This window comes from Chiloscyllium plagiosum, unplaced genomic scaffold (assembly GCF_037043375.1).
Source record: "Chiloscyllium plagiosum isolate Xiang-an unplaced genomic scaffold, Cpla_swu_hap1 HiC_scaffold_10, whole genome shotgun sequence".
NCBI classification, from domain to species: domain Eukaryota; kingdom Metazoa; phylum Chordata; class Chondrichthyes; order Orectolobiformes; family Hemiscylliidae; genus Chiloscyllium; species Chiloscyllium plagiosum.
Window position 1 is genome coordinate 21,953,845 of NW_028270148.1, and position 20,630 is coordinate 21,974,474.

General features: G+C 43.0%; 1 protein-coding gene across 2 annotated transcripts in view; it reads right to left on the bottom strand.

Moving 5' to 3' along the window:
• The window catches only part of crim1 (cysteine rich transmembrane BMP regulator 1 (chordin-like)), a 199,891-nt gene that overhangs the window by 104,024 nt on the left and 75,237 nt on the right, over nucleotides 1–20,630 (bottom strand). For both annotated transcript variants that reach the window (XM_043695492.2, XM_087991206.1), the window contains exon 3: nucleotides 2,761–3,003. In XM_043695492.2, the coding sequence (XP_043551427.1) occupies nucleotides 2,761–3,003 (243 nt within the window). The remainder of the gene's footprint in view (nucleotides 1–2,760; nucleotides 3,004–20,630) is intronic.

The following is a 20,630-nucleotide window of genomic DNA, read 5'->3' on the forward strand; positions in this document are numbered from 1 at the left end:
TTTCCAGCAACACACTCTCAACTCATAAGTCAGTCCTTCCATAGCAGACACCTGCTCAGTGAATCTTTTCTGGATTGGCTTCAATATCAGTACACCTTTCCTTAGATAAGGGCATTTTTAGTTTATTTTAGATTTCCAACCTCTGCAGTATTTCATGCTAACTTGTCTGATTTCTGTTCTTTCAGCAGAGACCAGATGCTCATGTTAACAAACAACTGACAAACTTGGGGAAACCTATTGCTAAGTAGGCTACTTGTTTTGTGTTTCCTCAGGTGTAGGGGAGTTCCAAGACTGGCTGGCATCTGAAGAATTGTGAACAAAAGTACAGCAGCACCTGTACATACTGTGGATTGAGCATCTCTCTTTTCCCAGATCGCTGATGACAGCTGAAACAAGTTGACAACGAAAACACTACTGACTTTCACAACGTCTGGTTCTTATCTCACTAGACAGGAGGCTGGATTCAATCAGAACTTAAAAGGGTTGTTGGGTTTGTTTGGGCCAACTGATACTAAAAATACTTATGTTCTCATGGCAAATTAGTGCTATTTTTAATGGGGACCGGGCCGTGGTGACGAAACCCAAGCAGTGAATGCTTGAGGTTGGTGGGAAGGGTTTTAAAGCAGGAGAGAGAGAAAGAGAGACAGAGAGAGAGAGAGAGACCGAGAGAGACCGAGAGATAGAGAGAGAGTGTGAAAGAATGAGAGTGAGAGAGAAAGACAGTGAGAGAACGAGAGAGAGAAAGAAAATGAGAGTGAGACAGAGTGAGATAATGAGAATGAGTATGAGAGAGAGATAGAGAGAGAGAAAGAGAGAGAGAGACAGAAAGAGAGAAAGAGAGAGAGAGAGAGAGATAAAGAGAGAGAAAGAGACCAAGAGAGAGTGATGGGCAGGGAGAGAAAAAGAGAGAAATAAACCAGTAATCACAGAATATAAAACAGGATAAAATAAGAGACTTACAGAAAAAATGAACCAGCAGAGATTAGGTACATATGGCACACTGGACTTCTGCTGTGATTTTGATTTACAGAGATATCACACACTTCAAGTTATTAATTAATTTGGAGTCTCAAAAATAACGATGATGAGGTCCTCCAAGACTACCATTAACTTAAATCTTGACTTTGCCTATTTGGGCCAGTCCCACCAACATTTCTTCTCCTCGGGGAAGTAAAGCCGGGATTCTACTAAGTATCTCTCCGCAACACCACAGCTGGCGCTGGGATCCCAGAAAAGCAAAAAGAAAGCAAAATTTGCATTCACGGGGTTTTCTCTCTTTTTTTCCTCTAGCCCCAGCCAACACCCCTCTCTCCCTTGGCTCTTATTGCCCTCTTCAGCTTGAGCCATTCTTTGCTCGCGGCCTGTCGTCACAATTTGAGTTTGAATTAGCACTGATGTGAGGTGGAAATATTAAGTTTGATAGACTAAGTAGAGAGATACAATTCGGAGAGTCCAGAATAAAGGATGCATAACATTAAAAACAGGCCACTCAGGGATGATGCCAGTAAGCACTTCACTATAGAAAGGAAGGGCATATCTGGAACCTTTTCCCCCAAAACCTTTTGAGGCAGGAGACTCAACTGAAAATTTCAAAAAACTTTTTGTCAGGGAACGGCATTAAGGGATAATAATCAAAGCAAGTTGAGATACAAAGCAACCACAAGCAGGCTTAATGGATTGAATGGTCAACTCATGCATTTCATGGGACTGAACACTGGTGAATCACTAGAAAAGGAGTTTTTTTCCTCATGATGTATTTATGGATCTCATAAGGCAGAAGATCCTTAATTACTTTGAGCATCATGCCACACACCATGCTAACACCCGACAATTTTTTTGGGGTTCCCCTAGGTGCCCCACCTTTGGTGGCAAAATTCTTCATACGACATTAAGGTGACAGTGTGATGTAAGCTGACTTTGTCCCCTTCAGGGCTGGAAACCACAATACCACTTGAGGTCAATCAGAGGAGAATAGCCATTAGTGAGGGAGTTTTGTTGACCAGAATTGACATGTGAACATCAGATTCCAAGAGAGAGTGAAATAAAAAATATTAAATGGCTGTTATTCTCACTTTTCTTTTCCCATTCTTCTGGAATTTTGAAATATATATGTAAAGGGTAAGATGCTTATACACAGGAATTCTGCATAATCATGACCTTGGACAATTGTGTAAATTGAGGCAATACTGCATTGGATGTATTTTATGCTTCCATTTTCATTTCAATTGAATCCATTCAGATGTTAGTCCACCTACACCACTGCTAAAAGTCAGCAAGGAATGATTTGGTGAAAGGGAGATAGTGAATAGAAGATAATTACACTATAGTGTGCAGATATAACTAAGTCCCCATTTTAAAGCCTATTTATGTATTATACAGATATGATATACAATCTATTTATATCCTCACAGAACACTCTGATCCAAGTCACATCAATTTTGGAAGCCAAGAAATAGAATTGGTTCTAACCAATGTTGAGCTGCTATAGCGCCACCACTGGTAGAAGGGTACATTACAGGTTTACAGAGGCAGTCTTCACTATAATAGTGGAACAGTATGAATTTACAAATTGACGTAGGAGGTGAGTCCGTAAGATTTTTAACACATTCTGTACTTAAATATTATAAATATTTAGAAAGACTCTGTTTCCTTTCCACAAAGCTAAACAATAAGTTTTAATTGTATAATACAGCCAGCATTTTATTTACATCTTTATTATAATATTTCTTGAAACCAAAGTAAGTAATTATTTTCCCAAACCTTTCTTGCATTCATACAGGTCACAGCATTCTCCTGGCTTTCCCGATGCTTTGGAAACGAGGATGCTCTGGTATCCAGGCTGACAGACCTTCCGGAGGCAGCCAGCTGGATTACACACACAGCGGCTTGGGAGGGGACAACACTCGCCAGGAGGGGCATAGCCTTCAATCAGGATGGAGTCTTCTGGGCAACGGGGAGAAAACTGCACCTCACACCTGGCTTTGGAACAATCTGGCTTCTCTTCTGAAAAATAAAGAGGGAGGATACATGTGAGAAACAACTCTGGACACACACACACACGCACGCACACACACACTGACCCATGTCGGCTTCACTGTTCCACTGTGAGCTGCCACCCTCAGGTATCTGGGCTAAATCTGGAATTAAGAATCTAATGATGACCACTAATCCATTGCCAATTGTTGGAAAACCCCATCTGGCTCACTAATGTCTTTCAGGGATGGAAACTGCCAACCAGACCTGGTCTGGCCTATGTGTGACATCAGACCCACAGCAATCTGGTTAACTGTTAACTATGAGCAATTAGGGATGGGCAATTAATGCTGGCCTAGCCAGTGACACCCTCATCCTATGAATGAATGAAAAACAAACCTTACCCGGTGATCAATGCCAACTGACAGCACATTTGTGGATGAATGGGGAAGGCATCATTGCCAATCACCAATCTCCTCATCTGATCTCTACTACTCATTAACTACTCATATAGAAATACCTTCCTTCTCTCCTGCTGTTCTTCCTCTCTCCCTCTTTACATTTCTCCTCGTTGTAAGAATTATGCTGGATAGTCAGAAGAAACAGATATCCTGGATGATTATTTACTTCCTGTGCTAAAAGGACATTGGGACTAACTACAGACCTTGCATTACTGTCTCACCAGAGGCCAGCTAACTAGTGAAGATGGGAGAAACATATTCTGCACAATTTTCACTGTCGGTCTAACTGGGCCACTTGTGCACTTACAGTCTGGGACATCAGAGATCACATCTTGAATTTTTCTTGGTAGTTTTTCTTTACTGCATTTCGTTTTTCCTAATTCAAAATAATTCTGATACAGAGGTTGTCTGAGCATAATTGTATGGAATAGAAAGAGGGAGTGTGGAAAGACAGTGATGTAGAGGGACAGAGTAGTCACAGAGTCATAGAGAAGTACAGCACAGAAACAGACCCAACTCATGCATGCGGACCAGTTTTTCTAACCTAGTCTAGTCCCATTTGCCAGCATTTGGTGCATATTCCTCTAAACCCTTCCTATTCATATATCCATCCAGATGCCTTTTAAATGTTGCAATTGTACCAGCCTCCACCACCTCTGGCAGCTCATTCCAAACATGCACCACGCTCTGTATGAAAGAAATTGCCCCTTAGGTGCCTTTTAGATGTTTCACCTCTCACCCTAAACCTACACCCTCTAGTTCTATACTCCCCCTACCAAGGGAAAAGACTTTGTCTATTTACGCTATCCATGCCCCTCATTTTATAAAACACTATAAGATCAGTTCTCAGCCTCTGATGCTACAAGGAAAACAGCCCCAGCCTATTTAGCCTCTCCGTATAGCTCAAATCCTCCAACCCTGGCAACATCCTTGTAAATCTTTTCTGAACCCTTTCAAGTTTCACAACATCCTTCCGATTGGAAGGTGACCAGAATTGCACGCAATATTCCAACAGTGGCATAACCAATGTCCTGTACAGCCGCAACATGACCTCCCAATTCCTACGCTCAATACTCTGACCAATAAAGAAAAGCATACCAAACGCCTTCTTCACTATCCTATCTATCTGTGACTCCACTTTCAAGGAATTATGAAACTGCAGTTCAAGGTCTCTTTGTTCAGCAACACTCCCTAGGACCTTACCATTAAATATATAAGTCCTGCCTTGATTTGCCTTTCCAAAATGCAGCACCTCGCATTTATTTAAATTAAACTCCAGCTGCCACTCCTCAGCCCATTGGCCCATCTGATCAAGATCCCATTGTACTCTGTAGTAACCTTCTTCACTGTCTACTATACCTCCAATTTTGGTGTCATCTGCAAATTTACTAATTATACCTCCTATGTTCACATCCAAATCATTTATATAAATGACAAAAAGCAGTGGACCCCAGCATTGATCCTTGTGGCACACCACTGATCACAGGCCTCCAGTCTGAAAAGCAACCTTTCAGCATCACCCTCTGTCTTCTACCTTCAAGCCAGTTCTCTGTCCAAATGGCTAGCTCTCCCTGTATTTCCATGTGAGCTAACCTTGCCAACCAGTCTCCTATGAGGAACATTGTTGAATGCCTTACTGAAGTCCATACAGATCAAGTCCACCACTTTGCCTCATCCTTTTCGTTACTTCTTCAAAAAACTCAATCAAGTTTGTGAGACATGATTTCCCATACACAAAGCCACGTTGTCTAATCCTAATCAGTCCTTGCCTTTCCAAGTATATGTAAATCCTGTCCCTCAGGATGACCTTCAGTAACTTGCCCACCATTGATGTCAGGCTGTTGAAGTGAGATAATTACTGAAGCTCAATTCACAGCTTCTTCAGTGGCTCTGTATTAAATACATTGTGCATTGGGGGTAACCCTTCAGGCCTGGATGACCCCTGGTTTGATTTACAGTGCTATACATATATTTGTGGGGGGCAAGGAGGAATCTGAACTGGCGAGACCAGTAGGTGTTGCTAATATCTAACTGCCCTTGAGAAGGTGGGGGGTGATGAGCTCCCTTCTTTGACAGCTGCACTCCAACTGCTGCAGGCACCCTCACTTTTAAGAAGGAAGGGAATTCCAGAATATTGTTCCAGCATCAATGAAGGAATAATAATATATTTCCAAGTCAGCATGATGTGTGGTTTGGAGACAAAGTTGCTCAGAGATGTTACTGCGTGCCTGCTGCCCTGGTCCCCATGGTGGAGAGAGTGAAGGATGAAGGTGGTGGATGGGGTGAATGTTCATGGTGGAGGGAGTGAAGGATGAAGGTGGTGGATGGGGTGAATGTTCATGGTGGAGGGAGTGAAGGATGAAGGTGGTGGATGGGGTGAATGTTCATGGTGGAGGGAGTGAAGGATGAAGGTGGTGGATGGGGTGAATGTTCATGGTGGAGGGAGTGAAGGATGAAGGTGGTGGCTGGGGTGACTGTTCATGGTGGAGGGAGTGAAGGATGAAGGTGGTGGCTGGGGTGACTGTTCATGGTGGAGGGAGTGAAGGATGAAGGTGGTGGATGGGATGAATGTTCATAGTGGAGGGAGTGAAGGATGAAGGTAGTGAAATGGGGGGGAAATGTTCATGGTGGATGAGCGCTGTTGGAGCTGCTCTCATCCAGGCAAGTGGAAAATATTCCATCACAGGTGTAGATGGTGGACAGTGCTGGAGAGACAGGAAGGGAGTTACATGCCACTGAATTCCCAGCCTTGGACCTATTTTATCCAAAGAATAGCTGGCCCATTATAAATGTCTGGTCAATGATAACCCCTGAAGATGTGCCAGGTGAAGGATCAGCAATGGCAATGTCTTTAAATATCAAAGAGAGATAGTCAGATTCTCTCTTGCTGGGGATGATCATTTTTGGCACTTTTGTGGTGGGAATGTTCTTTTCTTCTGGCTGTGGTCCATCAGTCGAATTGGGGTGAAGGAGGGGAAATATCACTTGTCTCATGCTTGTGATGACCTCTGATGAATTATGCACGTGTAGGAACTTTGGATGAAAACTGCATCAGGTTTGGGTGTCATTTCTAGTCTAATCGCCTCAGGATTCACGCATGATAAACTACCAGCTGTATGAGACACCATAAGCCTGCATATAGCAAAACGTCTGTATTCCATGAAAAGGAGAAAGGCTGGATAAAAACAAAGAAAAAGGAACTGGAAGGGAAAGAACATAAATAACAGCTGCATCTCTCCAAATGTGTGGCTTAGTAACTCAACAGCTACTTCCTGCAATGATTAGTAACTGCGGCATAAACAAAACGCTTGTCAAGCACGTTAAGACAGCCTTAATTCTGAGCAACTGTTTTACTTTACTGATCCTGACACATGTTAACCAAGCCTGAGGTCTATTTAGGTTTCATTGAGCCTCCTGTGTGAACACAGACCTTCATGCTTCAACAATGATAAAACCGCAGCAATTTATATCGATCGAATCCCCTCAACAAAGGAGAACTTGCCCAGAACTGTACTCAAATAGAAAGAAAAATTAGTTGATGGGGACTTCTGAAGCATGTTGGGAGAGCAAGAAGGAGGATGATCAAATGCAGGACTGAAACAGAGTTATATCAGGTCTAAGGGGAAGGGAGGGGAATAGCAGAAAATCACGTGGAGGGAGGGGGTTAGAGGGCATGACCATGCGAAAGGTTGATGTTCGCTGACCAAAATACAAGGAAAGCAGCTGGAACTCAACCAGAATGTGCCAGATAAAATAAAATTTGAAAATGACATTAACAAGCACCTGGGGTTAACGATATATTAATTAGGTCTTTAATTATAATCAGGCAGTGGATATTTAATGGCAACGTACACTGTGATTAAATGTATGGGAGCAGGAATAAATCTGAAATGACTATAAGAAAGAGTCGGCTGTTCATCCCCTTGAGCCTGCTCTGCCATTCAATTGGATCATGGCTCACATCCACTTTCCCTGTAACCCTGGGGGTCATTGATCCTAACAACTATCGTTGGTTTTAAGAAAAAACACTTCTGGGTCATCAGGAAGGTCTGGTGTTTGGTCCCACTAGTCCCAGTGGTGTGTCATAACAGGATAATTTAGAAGAAATAATACATGTGGGAGCAGGCTGGAAGTGTACAATAAATAATTTCCATTTCTGTATGTATGTATATAAAGATTTGACTAGGTAAAAACAATGACTGCAGATGCTGGAAACCAGAGTTTAGATTTTCTCCCCACCCCCAACCTCCTCTCATTTATCTCTCCACCCGTCAGGCTCTCTGCCTGTATTCCTGATGAAGGGCTTTTGCCCAAAACGTCGATTTTACTGCTCCTCGGATGCTGACTGAACTGCTGTGCTTTTCCAGCACCACTCTAATCTAAACTCTATAAAGATTTGACTCCAGTTCTGTTCATCAATACCTGGCTATTTGCATTGGAATAGCCAGACTTTAGTGGGAAATATGCTACAGGGGTAAAATTGTATACCTTGACAACTGCAGTCAATGATAGTAATGTAACACTGTGAATCTGATATCAATAAAATGGTAAATAGTGAAACAAAAAGATTTTAATTATTTCACTCATTTAAAATTGAAACAGAATTAATTCCACAGTGGCGACCCAGCAGTGGCGCCAAGGCCACTAATCTACACCTTAATGTTTATCACTGACTGGTCTTCAGAGCATGTGTGGATCAGGGCCAGGGGAAACTCATTTTGCACAGGATGGAAGGAGAGCAGGATGGACTGGATTAATAGGATTTGTCTCTTAATACTAATCATCGAAAAAAGACCCAGGCCTCTCCAATGATTCACAGAACGAACAGACTTCACAATTGGAAGCTAATGGATTAGGAAGCTTTGTTCTATTCTTTCATGGGACATGACAAGGCCAGCATTGGTAGCCCATCCCCAATGGCCCTTGAACTGAACAGGGCCATTTCAGGGAGCAGCTAAGAGTCCAAACAAGTTACTGTGGGTCAGGAGTCACATGTGGGTCAGGCTGGCAGACCTCCTACCATTTGATGTTGATTTCTCGATCACCCCAGCCGAGACTAGCTTTCAATTCCAGGCGTTATGTATTGAAATTAAATAGCACCAGCTGCAGTTTTCCCCCATTTGTGGGTTTGATTGCTGGTATGTGTTGATCAACGGTGTAGCAGTGATAGGGTTGCTCCAATATCGCTGAGTGCCCCAGGGCTAGAAAGGACAGGATCAGGTCTGATTAAGCTGTCTACCCTTCCCTCCATAGTGTTTTGATGAATCAAGACATGTTGTTCGGAATCAACCAAGAAGAACTCAAATGTTGCCTGTACTCGGAGCACAGAAAGTCCAAACTTTCAGGAGAGAAAGGAGCAAGTGATGGTGGAAGGAGAGCATTCCCATCGGTTGTGCAAAGAGGCAGAAAAATTGTATGCACAGATTTGGGGAAATTGGAAGACGGGAAGTCAGGATAATTTTTTTAAATGCAGCAAGTTGTTATTCTCTGCAATGCTCTACCTGAATCTGCTCATGGAAACAGATTCAAGAATAACTCTCAAAAGAGAACTGGATAAATACTCAAAACGTACAATATGAAATACAGGGGAAACGGACAAAATTGACACAATTCATTCGAAGTGCTAGTATAGGAACGATGGGCAGAATGGTTTCCTTCTCAGCTGTATGGTTTTATGTGAAGCCACGATAATACAAAATGGGTCAAGCAGCTGGCTGTTATTGCACAGTGGTGGAAAAGAAAATGAGCAACTAATCCAGGAGACTAATTCTCGTCAGCTTAGCTTTGGCAGAATGAATCCAAATGGAGGCTTACCAACCACTGAAATTACTATTAAGGACTTTCTATTACAGCTCTGCCCGCAGAATCTGAGGGCTCTATCATTAGACCTGAGATCTCATCACAACCCATTGTCAAGGTTCAAAATGTTTCCCATTTACAAAGATCCAAGAGACCAACCCACAACTCAAAACTTCAGTTTGGTTCAGATGTAGACAGTGCCAAGCAACTTGTGATAATGATGATATCCTTAACCTTGTTACTGCCACTGCCACTCTGAAAACCACTGTGAAATATTGTTGCTTTCTCTTTGTTCACCAAAGAATACAGCCCAGGTGGGCATGGAAACATAGAAAACAGGAGTAGGAGTAAGCTATTCAGCCCTTTGAGCCTGGTCCACCATTCAATATGATCATGACTGACCATCTAAGTTTTTGATGCCTTTGGCCCTAAGAACTTAACATAACTCCTTCTTGAAAACATTCAACCACTTTCTGTGACAGTGAATTCCAGATTCACCACTCTCTGGGTGAAGAAATTTCTCCTTCTCTCAGTCCTAAATGGCCTACCTTGTATCCTTGGTTACTGTCAGGGTAATGTTCCAGATAATGGCTAAATGAACCTTACCAGCCCACACCTTCCATATCAACATAGGTTGGACTCCAACACATAACTTGTAAATATTACTTTTGTAGATGAAGTACCAGATGCTGGTGATTATGTTGCCCAATGATAAATCCACAATGAATAGAATTTGACTTTCAAATATCTGTTTCGTTTATTCTACTTTCCCCTGTGTCTTTTTGACAACTGAATGATGTCTCTCCTGTCACCTCGGAAGAAAATTAAACTTGGCAGAAATTTCTCTCTCTGGGATATGATTGCACAGTGACTGTTTGCCTTCTGCCTGAGTACCCAGCAGGATACTTGGCTTCAGCAGCTAAATCTGAAGGGCAACAGGCAAGTGTAGATTCCAGCAGCAACCAGGAATGAGAATCCTCATTGGTTTTCCCCATTCCAGCAGCAATGAGGCCCAACGTATCAGCACAACCATTGCTCAACTGAGATCAATTAATGCAGCACCAGCGGGCAATCAACTGTGACATCTTTCTGATTACTAGAGCTTCAAAACTCAGCACAAACGCATCGCCCTATAATGTCAGCCTTCAGGAACACCCTGACCACCTGCTACACGTCCTAATCATTTCTCCATTCACAGACTGTGTGTCGCTGGGCAGTTACACTCCTTTGATAGTTGCCCTCAAGTAGGTGTTAGCAATTTACCTTTCTTGAAGTGCTGTTTCAATATGACTGAGTGACTTGTTAAACCAGTGGAAAGGGTGGGTGAAACACAGTCACATTGCTGCAGATCTAGAATCACAAAAAGGCCACACCGACGGCGAATCTCCTTTCCTACTAGTTTGGCAATAACAAACACCTGATAGCTTGATGTGCACCATTCGTGACATGGAGGAAAAGGACACACGGGGGCAGAATGGTGGAGTCACACCAAGGGAAGGGTGTGGGGCGAACGACCTCCAGGATGTGTCTGTGTTTGGAGGGGGGTTCTCCATGCTATTTTTACTCTTGTTGGAGAGGTCCTGCTCTCTGCTGTTCTGCATGTGTGATATTGAAATAGCTGGGAGGGGGTTGCAGCATTCTGATGGGGTGCATTACTACCTTCCATCTTTCAGATTACCTACAGTCTGGAAACAGGCCACTTGGCCTAACAAGTCCACACTGACTCTCCGAAGAGCAATCCACCCAGACCTATTTCCCTCCGACTAATGCACCCAACACTATGGGTAATTTAGCATGGCCAATTCACCTAATCTGTACATCTTTTGGAATGTGGGAGGAAACCGGAGCACCCGGAGGAAACACGCAGACATGGGAGAATGTGCAAACTCCACACAGACAGTCACCCGGGGCCGGAATCGAACGTTGTGAGGCAGCAGTGCTAATCACCGAGCCACCATGCATCTGAAGTAGTACAACAGAGGGTGGAAAATGGCGAATGAAACCAAGTGTGTGGGAAGGGGTTCAATTGTGAGCACCACAATATTATCCTGCACTCCATCAGCTTATTTTAAATATTATTCCCTTTTGCGGCTGATGGGCCAGACAGGATGACTACAGTCCTCTTCCACAACACTGAGGAGAACATCGATTGGTTGTCCGAGCCTGGCACATTCAGAGTGCTTTTTGTGTCAAGTAGCTTTAATAGGACCTCTGACAAAGATCTAATTTTCCATTTCATTTTTCTCACTTTTGTATTGATCAGAGAGATGGCATTTGAAACGATTGAGGGTTCAGTGAGTAAATTTGGGGCAATTAACCTTTGGTATATTGTCAATCATTTTCTATTTAAAAAGCAGGCAATTGGAAAATGAAGCCAGCCAGCAGAGCATAATAATTGGCTTCAGTTGAAGGTTTTGTCATAAAGGAAAGGAATTGATTAGTCTGTTTTCAGGGTTTTAAAATTATAAATCCATAGCTTGAATTTACTTCCACATATTAAACAAGGATACCTAATTAAACGTAGTCATTTTGGGGATGGGAAGCTCAGTTGCTTGCCAATCTAAATTGTTGAGAAACATTCTTCCCTGACAGAAAAAGAATATTTTTGACTCGTGCGTCCTCAGAGTTTTTAGTGCCACTTTAATGATGATCTGCTTGCTCCTTTCACTTAGCAATTTATTGGCAGTAAATGCCAATGGAGACCATCCTGGTGACCTTAATTCCCTTTGCCCTTGGCTGAAAGCTTAGAAAGGATGGAGTCTTAGTTGGAACTGGGCAGCGGTTACGTCTGAAGGAGTCCAGCTCCCTGTAGTAACGAGAGAAAAGCATGGTCTTGAAGGAATGAATTTTTAACAGTCGTTTTTGAATTGGGGTAAGCATTTCTGGTATCAATTCGTTATTTGGGAAGTTTAATTCGATCCTGCTGACAAAGACTTGGCCCAGTACGTGCAGCAGATGAAAAGCAGCAAGTATGTCTCCTGACAGCTTGTGGACCTTCAGCCTTTTCGGTTATTAGGAGCCTTTCTTTCCCTGAGGCGCCAGGTACTAAAACATTTCAAGAGTTGACGGATTTAGTTGAGGAAAATTACAACCCAAAGCCACCTCTAATTCTGAGATGCTATCAGATTTATTTGGCAATTCGAGAAAATGGAAATCCTTATCGGGATTTTTGACTGGTTTAAGATGATCGGCAGAGGCATGTGACTTTGGATTAACTTTTATTGAGATGCTAAGAGACTGTTTGCTATGTGGTTGTAACTATGCGAAAGCACCTATGAGCTGAAGTCCAACTGGACTTCAAACAGGCATGACAAATGGCCATTGGAAAATGCAGCAAATGGAGCACATGAGTTGCAGGGTATTCTGTTGGAAGTGCACACCCTTGCCAGTCTGACTGAGCTTGAGGAATACCCCTTGAGTGAAGGCATTTGCATAGCCTCATTCAAGACATATCCTGAACAGAGGGACTCTGAGTCAGCCCACAGCAAAACTCCAAAACAAAGCCAAGCCTTGGCCAAAAGGATAAAATGTTCTTCTGGATCTGGGCTGGCAAGTCATTGTAGTTTGCAAATTCTAGACAGCAAAACAGTCCTACTAGACCTAAAAGGAAAACTTGAAAGAACTCAGACATAGTCGTTAGACGTTTCTCCTAGATGGATGTACACCTTAGAAGGGAAAAATGTGTGTTCCAGGCACCCCAAATGACTTACTTAGACTACGGAATCAACATGACTGGATTACACCCGTTGGAAGATAAAAGTGAGGGTGATCAAAGGTGCCCCTGCTCCCATGTCTGTACCAGAGCTTAGATCTTTCTTTGGGCTGCTGAACTCTTACGGCAAGTTCATACATAACCTGGCCTCCACCCTGGCACCTCTGGAATGACCCTTCAATAAAGATCCACCTTGGAAATGGTCATATGGTCAAACCATAGCTTTCAGGTTAATGAAATAAAAAACTGCTGTTTATCTCTGAGGTGTCGGCACACTCTGATCCCAAGCGAGATCTAGTACTGACATGTGCTGCCTCCCTGTATTGCATCCGTCTAATATTAGCTCATAGGTGGCCCAGTGGAGAGGAATACCCAGTAGTATATGCATTCAAGGCTTTGGCTAATGCAGAGTGTAAATACATCCTGATCAAGAAGGACGATTTAGTGATCAAATTTGGAGTCAGAAAGTTCCACCAATATCTTTATGGACGTAAATTTGTAATAGTAAAAGAACATAACCCCTTCTAGATCTACTTAATGAAGACGAGGCAGTGTCGCCCATAGCTTCGGGCTGAATTCAGCAGTGGGCTCGAATACTAAGTGCATATAATTACAAGCTGGAACCCTGTGTGGGATGCCGTGGCAAATGCGAATGCATTGAGCAGCCTCCCACTGCCAGATACCCTACTGGTGGTACCATCACTGGAACAGTCTGTAATAGTTTTAAATTTTCTCGACATGCTTCCAGTCACAGCTGACAATATTAAATTTTGGATGCAGGGAGATCCAGTCTTGGAAGAACTGAAACAGCTGGTGGGGATGGGGGAAACAGAAGTGCAAGTATAACCAGAATTGAACCCCTTCTGGACCCAGAGAGATCAGATCATAGCACAGAATGGCATATCTTAATGGGGAGAAAGAGCGATTGTCTCGAGGAAAGGTCACGTCTGGATTCTAGCTGAACTTGACCAGAGTTAGTCCGGTGGCCAGAATTGGATGCAGACATGGCTGCGTTGTTGAGACAGTGCCCAGAGTGCCAACAAAAACTACTGCCAGCATTTCCCCCACATTCATGGGAGTGGCCAGGTAAATTCTGGACTAGGTTACACGTTGACTATGCAGGTCCTTTCCTGGGCTCAACAGTTTTAGTCATTGTAGATGCCCACTTAAAGTGGATGTACATAGAGTTCATCTGTCAAACATGGGGATGATGACAGAAAAACTGCACGCATTCTTTGCAATGCATGCTCTCCCAGAAGTGTTGGTCATAGAGAGTGGGCCATTGTTTGCCAGCAGGGAATTTGAGTATTTCCTTAAGTTGAATAGTATTCATCATATGAAGACAGCTCCATACCATCCATCATCCAAAGGTCTGGCAGAAAGCGCAGTCCAAACAAGCACGCGGACAATATGAAAGCTGCAAATTTGCAAACGGTGCAGGTATAATACATGACTGGCTCCTTGATTGCCTTTCTGACTGTTCCGGAACCCATGGGTTTTCCCTCTCCACCTAACACTGAAGATACCTTGGAATATGAGATGGGCACAGCGGATATGGCCACTTTGTTACCTTTGCCACCTGAAGAGGAAAATGAATTTCTTCCGAGATGCTCTGGGTGCATGAGGTGTGCTACAGTGCATTACACGCTGCCTGTATCAGAGGCAGAGTTAGAGAATCCTGACCCAGTGCTAAAAGCCCCAGGAGGAGCTAGAAAAAAAAAGAACTGGGGTGTGTCCTTGGACTCACTGGGGGAAGGCTGCAGTGATTGTAATGAGTTCAACCAGGTGGGCCTCTTTGAATATGAGTTCTCTGACTGGGGCTGTTAACCTGGTCCAATTAGGGAGCCCTGGCTGACAGATATAAACAGAAGTGTCAGAGGTTCTGTTCACTCAGAGAGCTGGCTCTGAGGGAGCTGGATTATGTCAAGGACTCTCCATGTGTAAATAAAGAGTGATTTGGTGACAGGATCCTGGCATCTGTGGGTTTAGTTCACTCTCATTGCATTGCTCCTATAAATCACTCAGCTGTGGATGTTAAGAATTACAGAGGAATACTAGCCCTGTGCAGTGGGTCTATAAAATGGTAAATCCAACAGCAGCTCAGACATAACGGGGACAGTGATTGTATGCGACTGGTCTCAACGTGGCTTTTGTGAATGTCCAAGGATCAATGGCTACACTGAGAACTCATGGGATGGATCCTGACTTTGTATGATAGCATAAAACATGTGATCGTGAGGCAGCAATTCCTGATTTTTACCTCGACTGAAGCCAATGAAACTAAAACTTGGATCAATCACATCAGAGCCACCAGTCCATCATTTTTCCCATTGCTCCAATCGCAGTTGCATGTTCAATAACAACATCAAACTCTAGGATACTTAGATTTGTTGATTAAGCAGATTGCTCCTCCCCTGGCTCACATTTGACTTCTCCAGTGTGTGGATATTGCTTAGGAAAGCAGTGGTTTCCCAATCTATGTTGCAAGTGTCTTCGTAATTAACAGTGGCCATTGCCCAACAACAAATAAATTCAATCCTTAATCAGTCAACTGACTGTCTGTGATTGGTTTCCTATTTTTTTCAGACCGAAAGGGTGGTTAATTGCATTGGTAAAACAATTTGCTTCGAGCAGTGCATCACATTACATGGTTTAAGTTGGTACTGACGTGCTCTAGTAGGTTGTACAGCATTACATGAATATGTTTTATGCCCTTTTGGGCATAGGGTTAATAGGAAAAGCTTTCCTTCAACTGATATTATTAACAGCATCATGAAAAGTGAATGCATTGCATTTCCCCCCCAAAAAAGTCTATTTTACTCAAATCCTTATCATGAATAATTAATCGATGCTCCGAGGAGGGAATTGTAAAAATAGGAATATCTGTCACTGTTTATCATTTGGTGACAAAGAGAAAGGCACAGTTGCCTTATTTATTGAAGCAATTATTCGGAGCTGAATATGCTGGCCTGAACGATGAATTCTTTGCTCTTCAGGTACAGGTAATGCATTGAGTGTTCAGTCCCATGTTTGGCAGTATCTCCAACAGAAACAAACAAGCAGGTTTACAAAGCCAGCAGGAACACCAACCTTGGATCTCATTTGGCACATTTAATAACATGACAATTGAACGGATGGAGATGGGGAAGTGGCAGCTTACAGGGGTTCCTAAACTAGATGAGTCCATTGACTTTGATGAGTCTGGCTCTCATTCCAACAGATTCTTAGGAGTCTACATTGTGTGACTTCAATGAAGGACCACTCCTGAGTCATTAGCTCCATGTGCTCTGACTTCTGCCTGAATCTTCAGGCTTTAGGAAACAACAAACACAGCATCTGTGCAGCATGCCTCTGACTGCAGCACACTCACTGAACAGCTCCCAGGAGGGTATACAAGGTCGAAAGGCAGCCTCAAAAAGAGATCTAGCTCTGAACTCAATGGCAACAATTTAAACAGCGTGCGTTTGGAATACAGTGACATCTTATTCTAGCAACATTTCCAAAGAGCCCAGTGCATGCAGTTTAATTATTGTATCCCGCCTTGTCTTCGCCAGGAGTGAATATTGAATGGTCTCAAGTGACTGGCTCGATATTTCATACTATGAGCTGCACAATGAACAGAATCTCAAGGGTGGCACAGAGGGGAAAAAGCATTGTACTTACAAAGCCAAAATGTGAAAGCAGCTATTTGCACACACACAGGAGAAGACGGTGCATCTTTATTTAGGCTACTTGTGCTACAGTTAGTTTCAGAATGTCTCCTACTCCTAGCAGGTCCAAGATCTAATTGCTGTAGTAGATACACAGATGTAAAATTGACATCCAGTCTGTTTCAATAAGAAGTGCAGGTAAATACGACAGACACTATAGTACTAGTCAGGAGCGTTCTCCACTTATTCCTCTTTTGTATCCAATCACAGAATGTAGGCATCACTATCTAGGCCAACATTTAATGTCCATAGTGCAGTTGAAAGTCAATCACATTTCTGTGTGCTTGGAGTCACACAGAGGCCAGACCAGGTAAGGATGCAGATTTCCCTGAAGGACATTAGTGAACCAACTGGCTTTTTCTAACAATCAGCAATGGTTTTCATGGTCATCATTCGATTCTTAATTACACCACCTACCAAAGCAGGTTTGGAACCCAGATCCCTAGTACATTACTTGGGTCACTGGATTAATAATCTAGCAATAACACGTGTCCATTACCTCCCCAACCATACAGATGTTCTAGCATTTGTGTCTTGCCACAGTTATTGCCTACAGAGCGACAGTCACTGTGCTCTCAATCACCACCTCTAATACACTTGAGATTCTTGCTAGTGTCAAAGCGGTATGCTATGGAAGTGTTTTTATTATTATCATTGTTAATGAACAAAACAGCTCCAGGATATTGGCCAAACAGGTGCAGCACGCAAGCAACAGTGAATAGTTTCTAGGCTAGAGTCCTGACTGTTGGGAAGAAGAGGTGGGTGTACTGCCAACCCACCTCTGATACCTTTCAGCTAGCCCCTCAGCAGCAGGAAGCACTGAGCAAAGAAACAGGCTCAGCCTGGCTCCAGCTCTAACTCCAGAACAAGACCATTCATCAGCCAAGTTGTACAGAGGGATTAGGAGTGGAAGGGACAGGGATAGGCAGTGAAAAAGTAACTTATCAACAGTCTCGAGAATGTTGAGCAGCAGGAATAGAATAATGGGTGCTGCACCATGGTGAAATCTGAGAGACAGACACATTAATTATCTGTGACAGAATGCGAATGGCACATATTTTTCTAGTTTAGCCCACTATATAGAGAAAGTTGAAACCATAGATGAGGAACAATATTAGTGATATATTTCTAATATACAATTGTGCAGGTCAGGTGGATTGGCCATGTTAAATTGCCCATAGTGTTAGGTGCATTAGTCTGAGGGAAATGGGTTTGGGTGGATTACTCTTCGGAGGGTCGGTGTGGACTTGTTGGGCCGAAGGGCCTGTTTCCACACTGTAGGGAATCCAATCTAATCTAATCTAGGCTGCTTTGTTGCACAGGCAGGGAAATGCAATTGAAATTCTGCTGATGGTTTATCCTCAGAAGCATCTGTTATTTATGTTGCTGTCAGGATTAGGTCATCATTTTTGTTCAGAAACTTTTTCTGTTTTCACAAGGTCAGTCAACCATATCTTACTGCTGGTATTTTCTTAGTTTACTTGGGGTTTGTTGGTTAGGAAATAAGTGAAGAAACCATACAAAGATATATTACTTCCAAAATAGATTTCTATCTCCCCATCTCATCCATCTCCTAAGGTCATTCTCTAATGCTCTCCCCCACTTACTAAGATCTCCTTCTCCCAACGAGTTGTTCTTTCTTTAAAAAAAAAGCAAACTGCTTGATTATGTTATGACATCACCATAACATTTGAACCTGGACCTTTTGAAGGATTGGGAGGCACACTGTCATTGCAACACAAAAGCCCTTTTGCTCAAGTTGTTCAGTGCAGTTACTATTAAATCATCCTGCTCAGATGTGACACGCCTCTGTAACAGGTGGGACTTGAACCTGAGTCTCCTGGCTCAGAGGTATGGTCGCTATCACTGTGCCACAAGAGCTCTTTCAGTTGCTAGGTATATACTAACTCAGTGCCAAACTGCATTCAGGTGTAGGTGGTAACCTATGTACAGGAGCACTTGTTGGGCTTGCAGATGCACATAAGTGATGGCTGTTGCTGGAAATAAATAAGTGTAAAGATGGGGCTTCATTTCTAGCCTTCATCACCTGGCAATCTAAAGTAGAATCTTGGTGTCTCTTATTCATACACAAGCCTCAATAGTCTATTCACTCAGTCAGTTCTGTCCTAAACTGAGGACCGAGCCAGCAATTTCTATAGAGAGTCACTGCATTATGTTTCAGGGAGAGAATCTAGGCAGGGTGCCTTCTCAAACTGAACAGCACCTCAACTTCACTTGAGATCCTGTAACTTGCGATAGAATAGAACTGAGCCAACACCATGCGCATCTCTTGGTTCAACTACTCTCTAACTCAACCAGGGAAGCTTGGTAGGACCAAAATTATCATGTGTTTAAATATAATAAACAGAAATAAAGAAGTGCAATGCTTCATGCCACACCTCAGCAGGTTGAATGTGTGGGTGTAATTGGCAGCATCCAAATAAGGAGTATCCACATTCACAAGTAAATAGTGAGTGTTGATGGGCTGTGGGACTGTGATGAGGAGACCGAGGTGATCAGTTTAACTTCAATGCTGTTCTGATCCATTGTAGGAGGAAATTTCTGCAGATACTGGAATGTGTACCGAAAACAAAAAATGCTGGAAATCACATCAGGTCAGGCAGCATCATGGAGAGAGAGCAAGCTAAAGTTTTAAAATGTTAGCTTGCTCTCTCTACATGGATGCTGCCTGACCCACTGCGATTTCCAGTGTTTTCTGTTTCCTGTTTGATACATGCACAGAAGCTGGAATATGGAACTATTCCATTCCTCTCTAATGATTCATGCAGACATTTAACATCCTTGGGTGGAAACAGTTCTCCTCACATTTACCCTACTCAACACCTATATATCTTCATTCCTGCTTTTCCTTCATCCATCTGTCCAATTTGCCTTTTGACGAAATTTTTGCCTCAACCATTAACCCAGGAGCAGTCCAACTTTGTGAGTAAAGCAGTTTTTCCAGCCCTCTCTACTAAATCCCTCACATTTAATCTTGTAGCCACGGTCCCTTAATTATTGGAGGGAATTTGTTCCCCTGGGCTCTGTTCCACCCTTTCAATATTTTAAACAGATCCGTCCATTGTACCCTGAAGGTGGCAATGCAGGTCAGTAGCGTGGTCAAGAAGGCATACGGCATGCTTTCCTTCATCGGATGGCATATTGAGTACAAGAGTTGGCAGGTCATGATACAGTTGTATAAGACTTTGGTTCAGCCAATTTTGGAATACTACATACAATTCTGGTCACCACATTACCAAAAGGATGTGGACACTTTGGAGAGGGTACAGAGGAGGTTCACCAGAATGTTGCCTGGTGTGGAGGGTGCTAGCTGTGTGAACAGAGGTTGAATAGATTAGGATTATTTTCATTGGAAGGGTGAAGGCTGAGGGGGGACCTGATTGAGGTCTACAAAATCATGAGAGGTATACACAGAGTGGACAGCAAGAAGCTTTTTCCCAGAATGGAGGACTCAAATACTAGTGGTCACGAGTTCAAAGTGAGAAGGGAAAAGTTTAAGGGAGATATGCGTGGAAAGTTCTTTACGCAGAGGGTGGTGGGTGCATGGAATGCATTGCCAGTCGAGGTGGTAGAGGCAGGCAGATTAGTATAATTTAAGATGTATCTAGATAGATACATGAATAGGCAGGGAGCAGACGGGGACAGACCCTTAGAAAATAGGCGACAGGTTTAGATAGAGGATCTGGATTGGCGCAGGCTTGGAGGGCTGAAGGGCCTGTTCCTGTGCTGTAATTTTCTTTGTTCTCAATCATATTGTGCCATAATCCAATCTATTAAAGATCTATTTTGCAAGTATTCCTTCATATTTGTACTTTTCGTAATAGATAGGCAGCCCACTCAATCTCTTTTGTACCATGTTTCATGTTTCATGATTAGTACCTTTCCTTTGGTATGGAGTCAGTGCTTCAGCCAGTATTTTAACAGTGTCTCAAGGTTTTATATAGGCTCATCTTT